The sequence below is a fragment of the Zonotrichia albicollis genome (assembly GCF_047830755.1).
Source record: "Zonotrichia albicollis isolate bZonAlb1 chromosome Z unlocalized genomic scaffold, bZonAlb1.hap1 SUPER_Z_unloc_1, whole genome shotgun sequence".
Lineage (NCBI taxonomy): Eukaryota > Metazoa > Chordata > Aves > Passeriformes > Passerellidae > Zonotrichia > Zonotrichia albicollis.
The window spans coordinates 296,732-309,347 of record NW_027428339.1 but is presented as its reverse complement, the minus strand read 5'-3'; the positions used below and the strand labels follow the sequence as shown (position 1 = coordinate 309,347).

The following is a 12,616-nucleotide window of genomic DNA, read 5'->3' as shown; positions in this document are numbered from 1 at the left end:
GCAGGCAGGACAAGGTGCGGCCGAGCTGGCAGCCGGGCACGGTGGGCAGGAGCGGTGCCGGGGGGCTGCTGCTGCTGCTTCCAGCCCAGCGAGCTGGGGCTGCCCGGCGGGACAGCGTTCCCTGCCCGCATGGCTGCCTTTGCCAGAGGCTTTCCTGCTCCTGGGGGAGGGAGGAGGGCGTTTCTTTGTTAGCTTCCCTTCGCCTGTCTGCCTGCAGCCGGGCCAACCCTGCCACAGCAGGCAGCGGTGGGGTGGCCAGGGACGGCAGGCTGGGACAAACCTGGAGATTGACCTGGCCTGGCTGAGCTTTCTTGCCCAGCATCCTTCTGGTTCGGGCTGTGGCTCCCCTGGGAATATGAAATGTAATTCCTCTCGTGTTTTGTTCTCTGGGGTTCTCTGTGGTGTCCTGCAGCACTCGCACCTGACCCAAACCGTGCAGGGAAGGGTGGCTGCAGGGTGGCGCCTCAGTGCAGGGCCCGGCACAGGCACACAGAGTTCTCCTCTAAAGCAGCTGGCCAGGGCCTGCAGGCGTCATTTTCACCTGCTTTTAAACAAACGTTGCGAGTGCTTTCTTTGGCTTTTGAAACTGCTGTCACAAGGGAGCAGCTTCAGCCCCTCAGGACAGAGCTGGACATGGGGCAGGGGGCTCAAGCCATGCTGGCCACTGGCACCCTCCAGCCCCAGCACCCATGGCCAGCAGAGCCTTCCTCACATTTTCCAGTGGCAGAGGAGGGAAGGGATTTTTCCTATGCCATCACCATACCCACATTGGGTTACAGGACTATAAATTCCCGCCTCTCTGCCAGGATGGTCTCAAGGATAAATATATGGGCTGTAGTGGATGTTAGCGGTGGGACACAGCACGGACAGAGGATCTGGCATGGCTCTGCTCCTGTGCCTGCCAGCCTGAGGCACTCTGTCCTGGGAGTTCATGTGAGCTCCTAAAAACACGGCAGGATTCCTGCCAGTGAGGGCACTGCAGTGCTGCAGCCAGCAGCAGGTCACCTGGAACAAGTAATAACAGCAGTGGGCTGTAAGATGTTCCTGGGGATGTAACTCACCTTAATGAGCAAATACCCTGAGCTGATCACTGCCCAGATTCCCACACTTTTTATCTTCACCTATTTCACAGGAGTGCAGAATTTGATCCTCTCACCAAGCCTGTTGCACTGCATAATTAAATATAGGCAGCATTAAGCAACACTTTTGGCAACTCCTCTGTGAAGTTTTCCAGTAAAACCTATCAGCGGCCCTGAGCAGCTTGGGAAATAACAATAATAAGGAAGAAGCAGAGGCAGTGGAGTTTTACGGACTCCCAATGCACAAGAAACCATTTTATTTAAAAACAATGCATTCAATATCAGGTTATGGCACATGAGTCAATGCTGCAGGCACATCTCACCACGGGATCACACTGAGAGCTCCCGAGCCCCGATGCTCGTGCTGAGGGGAGCCAGGGCACCAAGTGCTGTGCTCCAGCCTGGGCTGGGGACACACACAGCCTGGGGACACACACACAGAGCCTGGTGCCAGCCCTGGGGACACACACAGAGCCTGGTGCCAGCCCTGGGGACACACACAGCCTGGGGACACACACAGAGCCTGGTGCCAGCCCTGGGGACACACACAGAGCCTGGTGCCAGCCCTGGGGACACACACAGCCTGGTGCCAGCCCTCAGCCCCTGTCCCAAGGCTCTCCGTGGTCATGGGGCTGGAGCAGATCCGCTTGCAGCGTCCTTCCCACCACTCACCTGAGAGGTGCCCTGGCCCTTTATGAACATCAGCCATTGAAAAATAAACGATGCTTTTAGTATGGCCCTTACTAAGGAAACCTTTATTACAATTCTGGCATTTTTTTCTTTTTTTTTTTTAAATGTTTATATTTTTTATCGAAAACAACTCCATCAGGCGTTGAACTGTAGAGCCATTGAAATAAAGACACATTCATTTACAGAAAACCTGCTTTTTCCTATTTGCCCTGTTTTTGCAGCCTCCATTCACAGTTAGCTCTGTTTCACAATCTCTTGCTTTTTTGGCTTAGTCTTGCAATTCAACCTGGTAGCCAAATGCCTGTTTTCACGTGCCTTGCTACCGTTCACCAAGGAGATGCAAGCAACAAAAATAGAGAGCCAAGATGTATAAAAGAAGAGAGGAAACATGTATTCCCAGTCCTATGTACACCCCCGGCACCTTGGCAAAGGGGCTGGAGAGGGATGTGGCTGCCACTGGACACTGTCCTGGCAGCCCAGGGCCAAGCAGGGTCTCCCAACGGAGGGAGCTGCTCAGGAGGACTTGTCTGGATTTTGGAGCCTCAAATGTTTTGTACTTACAGGTATCGATCCCGCTGCATTAGCTCTGTTGGCTTGTCTAGACATTCAGCCATGGGAAGGAGAGTTCTCCCTGGACCATCAGGAATTCATGCAGGAAGGTTTGGGGACAAAGAGAGGGAAGGTGATGCCACTTGCAGGGGCCACTGGCTGTCCTGAGCGAGGAGGGCAGCCCCCAGCACCTTGTAAATAACTATTCAATAAATAATAAAGATGCTTTTTTATTAATGCAAAGGCATTTGTGCTGGAGAGAGGCAGCACAAATGAGCTCTCATTTGAGAGCCCAAAGAGCCTCTCCTCCTCAGCCACTGTCCTGTCCACCCCCTGCCATCCTCACCTCTCCCTCAGAGCCCACCTGGCAGAACAAAAGCTGTGCACTTTGAGATGGTTTTCCACCTTGCACAAGCTTGGGCAAAAGAATATTGATACTAAGAAGCAATTTACTGTGGGCTATGCTGTGCCATCGATCACGGGGCAGAACTCCCCATTAAAATCAATGATTCTGAAATGTTCAATGTGGGTCTGGAGCATCGATGGGGAGTTTTGCTTAAAAATCAATGATGTAATATGGCGTTCTGTCAATAATTTTTCTGTATTCCCATTCCCAAATATTTGCAGTCAGTTTTGTGCTTCCTTCTCTGCATTCGGTGCCTCTTTGTGCTTTTGGAAAGTTCTGGTGGTGACGCCAGGACTGGCAGGGGGTTCTGGCCCTCTCCAGGACCACAGGAGGTTCCAGAACTGTATGGAGCACACTGCTCCCTGCTTTCATGCCAGTACAATGATAATAGCTCTCATTTCTTTAATTTGCTGAGGAGAAGTGATGGGTCCCCACAGGAAACTGGTAAAAGGCCTCTTGATAAAAATACCTGGCATTCAGAGAGGCCAAGAAGGGTCACTCAGGGTTTGGGGTGACCCTTCTACCCCCGTGGGCTCTTTGCCTTTAGGATTGGAGTTTCTGGGCACTGCTTTACCATGGACCCCAGTGACCAGCATGGCTGCTGCACAGCTCCATAGGCAACAACAGCAGAAATTATTCATTCCTGCCCTTCATTAACGACCAGAGCAGAGCTCTTCTTTCCCTGTGCAATTTCTGGCTTGGGGCTAAACCATCTGTGTGCTCCAGCATGTGGAGAAGGGTGCCTGCAGCGGTGCCCGGTCACTGCGGGGACATCACCACTGCCCCACTGTGGCTCCGTGAGCTGGGAAATGTGGGATATTTCCAATGAAGGACAAAGCCACCAGCTCCTTCTCCACCCAGGGGTGTGGGGGAGAACCATCCTGGCTGCAGTGGGCACCAGGACATGCCTGGGCTGTTCAGCTTGGGTGCTGTGCTGGAGATCTCCTTCCTCATCTCCTATGTCTGAACACAGGTAAAGAAGCCAAGGAAAATTAACTTGTGCCATTTTAAATCTATGTCATTGTGGGGTCAGTTCTCACTCAGAACAGTAAAAAAAGGTTAAATACTTGCCAGCATACTCATAAGAAACCCAGTTATTTCCCAGGCTCCCTTATCCTGAGATGTAAAGGCCAACACTCCCCAGCTGTAAGTGACCCTATTGTCTGTCCTGTCCCCAAACAGCTGGATTTCCTGTGGTGCCAAGGAAGCAGCTGCCCTGCCTGCCTCGGAGTGCTGCTGGTGATGGGACAAGGGGGACACTGCTCCAGCTGGCTGACTGGTGAGTTACAGACATAAATGGGGAAATTTGGTCGTGGCATTGCCTCTTCCCTGCGCTCCAGCTCTGCTCACTTCCCTACAAAAGCTGGTTTTAAAAATCCCAGCACCTGGCTTCCATTTATGCCCATCCTGCCAGTCCCTGGCCAAGCAGAGGGATGGGGTCTGGGGCTTTTCTCACCAAATTGGTCTCCAGAGAAGCCTAATTCTGTATATTGTGGTGGTTGAAGTTTAAAATCAAATGACAGAATGGCATCAGCTGGATGGGAATGAACATGCCTCCATCTGTCTAGTCTGGACTAGGATCTGTCCCGAAAGGAATTAAAACACTGAAGTATTCCAAGAGTGATATAAACACCTAGCTAAGGTATGAGCCACTTTGTGACCTTCTTCTTGTTATTCTTTAAAAAATGTAAAATTCAGTAAATAGGAAAATACCCAAGCGGTGGAAATCAGGATCCACACTGAGGAGCTTGCGTGTGACAATGCGCTGGAATTCCGAGTGGCTTCCTCCATCGGCCACGGCAAGGCTGAGCTATTGACAGCAACAGATACAAAAGAAGCAAAACCTTTTAAAAGTAGCATTTCTAGCTCTAATGGCAAGGAACAATAAAATCATTTAGGGTGTTCAGTAAAATGCTAAAATATGAACAGATACTAAAACATACTGAGTGGCTTATCTAGAAATGCAAAATGTTTCAACTTTGCAGCTGCACAAATCGCATCCACAGAACATGATAAAAGCTTCTGCACCGCTAAATACGCTGAAACCTTGGATGAGCAGTAGCTAAAAAGCATCTTTAAATTATGGAAAAGATTCTAGGGTGGGTTTGTTTCCTTTTTAGAATTCTATCTGAAGAATGTTTAATTTGGTTTTGGGCACTTTTTTAGACAATTGTTTGGCACTTCAAGATTTAGGTTCTTAGGCACAATGCGACAAGGTGAGTTTGGCCAGTCCTTCACCGTGCATCCTGTAGAGCAGCTGGAACTCTGCAGGCAGCTGGTGGGACTCCTGCCACTTGGTGGTGAACTTGGTTCCCTTCTTGTCGTAGTAGTGGTACGGGAGGTCCTCCCGCGTGTTGGGGTCGAAGGCGAAGGGCCAGAATCCGTACAGGTGGATCTCGTCGCAGATGGCCGAGGCCAGGGTGTACATGAGGATACCTGTGCTCAGCCGCTTGGGGGACAGGTGCTTGTTCCGCCAGTACCTGGGAAAACAAGAGGCACTCACACTCGGGCTGCTCAGAATAGCTGGAGGCTGTTCTGAAGCAGCCACAGAACATCAGTGGCTCTGGCAAGCAGTGCCCCTGACTAGCCAGATGTGCCTCCCACATCAGGCACGAGGGGAAAAATCGTTAGGAGATGTATTTGGCCACCTACCTGTTAACGTGCTGCATGATATTTCCTGGCCAAGCCAGTTGGACCTTTAGCTGTCCCCTGTGCTCAACAAAGAAGTCAACCAGTGTTCTCGTGACTGTCGCCGACGTGTGGAAGAAAAAAGCGGGGATCCAAAGGATGGCCCCGTCGAGCTTTTTCAAACTTAGGAAGAAGTTGTTGCGATCCTGAATGGTCAGGAGGTTGTTGTAATACTTCTCCAGGATGCTGGGGTTGAAGGTGGTAAGGTTGGTTTTCCTTCCAACATCTTTCTGGAAAGCCTCGGTCGGAGCAAAGTTGCAGCGGAAGACAAAATCCGATTTATCAATTTCCTGCCCGCACTGGCTCCCGGTCAGGATCCCGCTGTTGCCGACCACGGCGCAGATGTTGTAGTGCTTGTTCATGATGGGAGACACGTCAGGCAGCAGAGACCTGAAGTTATTGCTGATGGCAAACACATACTTATGGCTGGAGTAATCGTAGTGCATCAGCTGCCCGATCCGTACGCTGCTCTTGATCAGAGAAAAGTTTTTGATGACATCAACATGCTGAAGGATTTCTTGCCTAAAACAAGAACAAAATAGCAGAAAACAAGGAGTTCTAATTACCCTTTTTTGCAGAGGATTTGTTTGCCACCTAGACTTATGTTTTTCCTTTTTTTAATTTAAAGTGTGCTGAAGTAGTTTCCTGAGCAACATGGTGCAGTGGTTTTTAAATCAATATAAATAGATGGGAATGAGGGAGCTGGCTCTTCAGTTAGAGCTCCACTTGGGTTTACCGGCTGGTCCCTACTGATGCCAGCTCGGGCTGTGCCTGTGCCTCTTGGAATAGTGTCAGGGTTAAAATCCGGGATTGGCTGCTTAGAGCAAGGGGTGCAGCTCCCATTACAAGCCCAGAGCCAGCCAGCACTGCACTGCCCTGTCTGGGCAGTGACACAGGTGGGCACAGCTTTCTGCTGGGGCTCTGTGTGCCTCTCATTCCTGCTGCAGCCACGAGGCACGTGAAACAAACCCAGGGTATCCAACTGAATTGACAGGAGACAATTTATATATATATTTATGTTTTCATTAACAAGCTTCCAATCACAAAACCAAGCGACAGCCACTGTCTCCATCTATGCAAATATAGTTCCTTAATTCATATTTGGGCAAGCACAGCAGCACTTTTAGGAGGGTTATTAGGGATACTTACAAAGCAAACAAAACCAGCCCTGCTTGGGAATTTCCCTTGCAGGGCATAAAATTAGAAACTGATAGGACTTTATTTACTTATGTTTATGGAAAACAAACAACCATTCCTCCAGCTCACATCCTCCAATGTCTGAGCATTAATGGAGTCCCACTGGGTGCCCTAATTATGGGTTCTGGCTGACGGACAAGTGCAGAGGCAGCTCCTTGAGGCATCAGCTAAAATCATCCGAGGGGTAGCACAGGAGCAGGCTGATGGAGCTGCTGGTGCCAGGGATGGAGCAGCACCGAGGGGGGCCACTGTCCCTGTCACACAGGAAAAGATGGGACTAAGAGCCAAGGGCAGTGCTTGTCCTGCTGTCCTTGGACTGCGGCCCCAAACCCTGCCCTGAGAGCTGCAGCAGCCCCGTCCTGCCTGGCCACAGAGCCACATTCCTGCTCCGCAGGTGGGACATGTGAGCAGAGCCACCAGGCAGCCCCTAAACCAGCAGGCACTTGGCAGGACAAAATTACGGTCCAACGTGGCAGTAGCTGTCCTAAATGGCTACATGGTTTTATTTTCTTTCATAGAAATGCTAAATATATGCAATCAGCAAATAGATGTATGTATAAAGAGCACAAAGCTGTGTGCCTGCCCCCGCAGCTGGAGCGGAGCTGGAGGCAGAGCAGCACTGCACTTGCTCAGAGCTGCCAGCAGCTGGGAACTTTCTCTGTGTGCCTCTGGCCTCCACGAGCACAGCCTGTCATGGCCTTACAGGCCAAATGCTCCCACTCTTAAACCACTGCTATTTACCCTGGAGTAACGACAATTCCACTTGCACACCAGGAAACTGGGTCACGTTCTAGTACAATAACTAAGTGTGTTGCAGCCTGGTGTCCTGCTCTGAAATAATCAAGTCTTTCGGGACAGCTGCAAGTGTCTGGGGGAAAGCTCTGGTTCAGCTTTGTCTCTTGCCCCTGGCAAATTCCTGAGAGCTCGGAGCACTCAGCAGGGTGCTGCGTTCCCTTAGCTGCCCAGAGTGCTCAGCAGGGTGCTGCGTTCCCTTAATGCCGCTGGAAGGGCACAGCCGGGCAGTGCCAGCGCCCAGGTGCTGGCTCACCTCTGGTGGGCAAAGGCGCTCCGGTTGAACACCCACTTGGAGGGCTTGTCCTGCAGCTCTTGGCCCAGGGAGTTGGTGAGGGGCACGAACGAGGGGTCCAGGAACTTCAGTGCAAACTGAGACCTGCAGGTGGGCACAGACGCCAAAACATGCACACACATGGGGACACATGGAGACACAGAGACAGCCGTGTACACACATGGACACATGGACACACAGAGACAGCCATCCACACACATGGGGACACATGGAGTCACAGAGACAGCCGTGTACACACATGGGCACATGGAGTCACAGAGACAGCCATGCACACACATGGGGACACATGGAGACACAGAGACAGCCATGCACACACATGGGGACACATGGAGTCATAGAGACAGCCATGCACACACATGGGGACACATGGACACACAGAGACAGCCATGCACACACATGGGGACACATGGAGTCATAGAGACAGCCATGCACACACATGGGGACACATGGACACACAGAGACGGCCATGCACACACATGGACACATGGAGTCATAGAGACAGCCATGCACACACATGGACACATGGACACACAGAGACAGCCATGTACACACATGGACACACAGAGACAGCCATGTACACACATGGACACATGGAGTCATAGAGACAGCCATGTACACACATGGACACATGGAGACACAGACACAGCCATGTACACACATAGAGACACATGGAGACACAGAGACAGCCATGCACACACATGGGGACACATGGAGACATAGAGACAGCCATGTACACATGGACACACAGAGACAGCCATGTACACACATGGGGACACATGGAGTCATAGAGACAGCCATGTACACACATGGACACATGGAGACACAGAGACAGCCATGCACACACATGGACACATGGAGTCATAGAGACAGCCATGTACACACATGGGAACATATGGACACACAGACAGCCATGTACACACATAGAGACACATGGAGACGCAGAGATATCCATGCACACACATGTACACACATGGAGACACAGAGACAGCCATGTACGCACATGGAGACACATGGAGATGCAGAGATACCCATGCACACATGTGTACACACATGTACACACATGGAGACACAGAGACAGCCGTGTACGCACATGGAGACATCCAGGCACAGACACAGGAATGCATGGAGACACAGAGACAGCCGTGCACACACATGGGGCCACATGGAGGCACACACATGGAGACACCCACGGATAGACATGGGGACACCCACGCACACTCATGGAGACACCCGTGCGCAGCCATGGGGACACACACGGAGACACCCCCACACACACAGAGACACATAGAGACATGCGTGCAGCACCCATGAGGACACCCCCGCAGACACAGAGACGCCCACGCAAGCACACAGCACACGTGCACACACAAACCACACACACACCCACCCCACAGACCCGCAGCCCGTTACCGGCCGAGCCCGACCCGCCCCCGCGGCCGCCGCCATCAGCACCACGGAGAGCGCCCGGCGCCGCGGCCGTACCGTGGCCGTGCCGGTGCCCCCGCCCGCCTCCCCGCAGCCCGGCCCGTGCGGCGGCCGCTCCCGGCGCCGTCCGGCCCCGCTCCGCGCCCCCCTCGCTGCCCGGCCGGGCCGGGCCCGGGCCGCCATGGCGGGCCGCGCCTCACCGGAATCCCGCGTGGAACATGTACATGCGGGGCCCGGCGGCGCGGGGCGCCCCGAAGATGTTGTCCTTCTTGAGCGAGACGTAGCTGATGAGGGACAGGATGAGCAGCGCCACGCTGAGCATGACGAGCCCCAGCACGCTGGCCACCCGCACCATCTTGCAGCTCCGCATGCCGGAGGCGGCCCCGCGGCTGGGCGGGTGCGGGGCGGCCGCGCCGCTACATTGGGGGCGGCGGCGGGGCCGGGGCCGGGCCGGCTCCGCCGCGCTCGCAGGAAAATGGAGGGACGGGGCGGTGAAATGGCAGCCGGGAGCGCCCGCACGGCCCCGCACGGCCCCCCCGCTCCCCCGGCAGCCGCGGCCGGACGGCCTCGGGCGCAGCCCTGCGCCCCGGTGACCCCCGGCAGGCCCAGCGAGGCCCCGGCAAGGCCCTGTGCCACCAGCGGGCCCACCAACGACACCAGGTGTCCCCCCAACGTCCCCTCAAAGTGTGCCCTCAAAAGCCCCAGTGCCCCCCGGAAAGCCGCAGCACCCCCCAACGGCCCGCGGTGTGCTCCACAGCAGTTCTCCCCACCAGTGGGCCCTCAAAAGCCCCAGTGCCCCCAACAGCCTCGGGGTCTCCTCCGCAGCAGCTCCCCCACAGTGTGCCCACCCTGACATCACCAGTGCTCCCCCAGCAACCCTAAGGTGCCCAGACCACCCTTCCCACTGCCTTGGGGTGCCCAAGTGACCCCCAAAACCTTATGTGGCCCAGTCTGGCAGCCACAGGGACCCCCTGGGCCCCATGGAGCCCCCAGATATGCATGAGGGCTGAGCATGGCTCAGCCATGGGGGGCCTAGGCTGCTGGGGGCCCTGTGCTTCGACTGGGGACCCTGTTCCTGTGCTGGGGACCCTGTGCCTCTGCTGGGGACCCTGTTCCTCTGCTGGGGACCCTGTGCTTTTACTGGGGACCCTGTGCCTCTGCTGGGGACCCTGTGCCTCTGCTGGGGACCCTGTTCCTCTGCTGGGGACCCTGTGCTTCTGCTGGGGACCCTGTGCTTCTGCTGGGGACCCTGTTCCTGTGCTGGGGACCCTGTGCTTCTACTGGGGACCCTGTGCTTTTACTGGGGACCCTGTTCCTGTGCTGGGGACCCTGTTCCTCTACTGGGGACCCTGTGCTTTTACTGGGGACCCTGTGCCTCTGCTGGGGACCCTGTGCTTTTGCTGGGGACCCTGTTCCTCTGCTGGGGACCCTGTGCTTCTGCTGGGGACCCTGTGCCTCTGCTGGGGACCCTGTGCTTTTACTGGGGACCCTGTGCTTCTACTGGGGACCCTGTTCCTCTGCTGGGGACCCTGTGCTTTTACTGGGAACCCTGTTCCTCTGCTGGGGACCCTGTGCCTCTGCTGGGGACCCTGTGCTTTTACTGGGGACCCTGTGCCTCTGCTGGGGACCCTGTGCTTTTGCTGGGGCCTTGTTCCTGTGCTGGGGACCCTGTGCTTTTACTGGGGACCCTGTGCCTCTACTGGGGACCCTGTGCCTCTGCTGGGGACCCTGTGCTTTTACTGGGGACCCTGTGCTTCTACTGGGGACCCTGTTCCTGTGCTGGGGACCCTGTTCCTGTGCTGGGGACCCTGTGCCTCTGCTGGGGACCCTGTGCCTCTGCTGGGGACCCTATGCTTCTACTGGGGACCCTGTTCCTCTGCTGGGGACCCTGTTCCTCTGCTGGGGACCCTGTGCCTCTACTGGGGACCCTGTGCTTTTACTGGGGACCCTGTTCCTCTGCTGGGGACCCTGTGCTTTTACTGGGGACCCTGTTCCTCTGCTGGGGACCCTGTGCTTTTACTGGGGACCCTGTGCCTCTGCTGGGGACCCTGTTCCTCTGCTGGGGACCCTGTGCCTGTGCTGGGGACCCTGTTCCTGTGCTGGGGACCCATGTCTGGGTGGGTCATGGCATGCCCAGCTCCTGTGACACCGTAGATCGCGGGTGGCACATACGGAGCGGTTGGAGCCTGTGCTGGGCAGTGTATGCTCTGAGCCAGCTCAGAAGGCCCCTTGCTCTTTAAAAGCCTGGCGTTTGGAGCATGGGTCATTAAACTGCCCCCTAAACCACAGAGCAAATCCCATGTGAACTCCAAGAGAGCCTTTTGCATTCCCAGGGATGTCTCTCGTGAGCACGACCTCTGCATGCTGCATCACTCTCAGTGTTTCTTCAAACTCCATTTTTCCCCTCACAAAGGTCTCCCCCCCCAGCCCACTCTGCCTCCAAGGCCCGAGTTCACTGAAGTGCCTCATAAATAATAGATCCTGTCTTTGTAGCCCCGTCCTTGCTCTGGGCTATTTCCTACTGCTCTCCATGCGCGGAGCTCTCTTTGAAGAGCAGGGGCACGAGGAGCTCGCAGGGTTTGCATCAGTGAAGTTCTGCCTGCAGTGGGAGTTGGGCCAGAGCGCAGCCTGAGGTCTATATCCCGCTGCTGTGGGATGCCTGTGGCTTTGGTGGAGCGAGAGAAAAGGCTGGGAGTGCAGGAGATAGCAGTGGTTTAAGACAGGACATTTTATGTGGCTGTCACCTGGTGTCCCTTATTGTCCACCCAGTGCACGCTGTCCCCAGCTTCAACATGGATATAATGTTGTCCCAGTGGAATGCAAGGCCTCCCAGGATAAACCAACTGCACACTTTTGCTTTAAATATTTTAGGAATCAGTTCTATAACATTTAATATTATCTCCTGTAGTTTCTGACCCACAGTTCTAGGGTAGGAATAAACCCCAGAGTGAGACTGTGAAGCTGTAGTGTCACAGTCCTGTTCACTCTCCTGGCTTTTCTCTTGCAGGAGAGTTTGCAGCTGCTGGACTGGGAAAGACCATTCAGTTCCAACCCCTGCCCTGGACACCTTCCACTGGACCAGGTTGCTCCAAGCCAACATGGCCAACAAGAGAAGCAGCGCTACTGTGGTGTCACCATTTTGGGGACATCTCAGCCAGAGTAAGGACATGGATGGCACTCTGGTCCTGCGTTTGGAGCCATTTTCCCCCTGATTCTGCCCATGCAAAAGAGATTTGGGAGGACCTTGGGAAGGTGTTTTGGTAAGGAATGTTTAAACCCTGCCGTGTGCTGCAGCCTCTCCCCTGACCCTCAGTGGGCTCCAGCCCCACCAACAAGTTGCAGTGGAAACAAAGGCAGTTCTTGCTTCAGATTCTTCAGAGATAGCAATATGTCAGGAGCCCCTGGAGAGGCCGAAAGTAAATGAATCAGTGCTAGAAAGTGAAGGATATCATCCGTGCTGAATGGTGAAAAGGAGTCCTGAACAGTATCTTCATT

General features: G+C 54.5%; 1 protein-coding gene and 1 long non-coding RNA gene across 2 annotated transcripts; both read right to left on the bottom strand.

The window, feature by feature from the left end:
* Positions 1–1,303: 1,303 nt before the first annotated feature.
* On the bottom strand, positions 1,304–2,590 carry LOC141727325 (uncharacterized). Its single transcript, XR_012578346.1, has 2 exons — positions 1,634–2,590; positions 1,304–1,602 (listed from the first exon to the last, which is right to left on the bottom strand). It is a non-coding gene; the product is annotated as an uncharacterized LOC141727325 (long non-coding RNA).
* Positions 2,591–2,615: 25 nt separating this feature from the next.
* On the bottom strand, positions 2,616–9,637 carry LOC141727324 (alpha-N-acetylneuraminate alpha-2,8-sialyltransferase ST8SIA3). The gene is made up of 4 exons (XM_074533797.1): positions 9,322–9,637; positions 7,658–7,780; positions 5,377–5,934; positions 2,616–5,204 (listed from the first exon to the last, which is right to left on the bottom strand). The coding sequence occupies exons 1-4, from the start codon at positions 9,489–9,491 to the stop codon at positions 4,922–4,924; spliced, it is 1,134 nt and encodes a 377-aa protein (XP_074389898.1). The 5' UTR covers positions 9,492–9,637; the 3' UTR covers positions 2,616–4,921.
* Between the last annotated feature and the right edge of the window lie 2,979 nt (positions 9,638–12,616).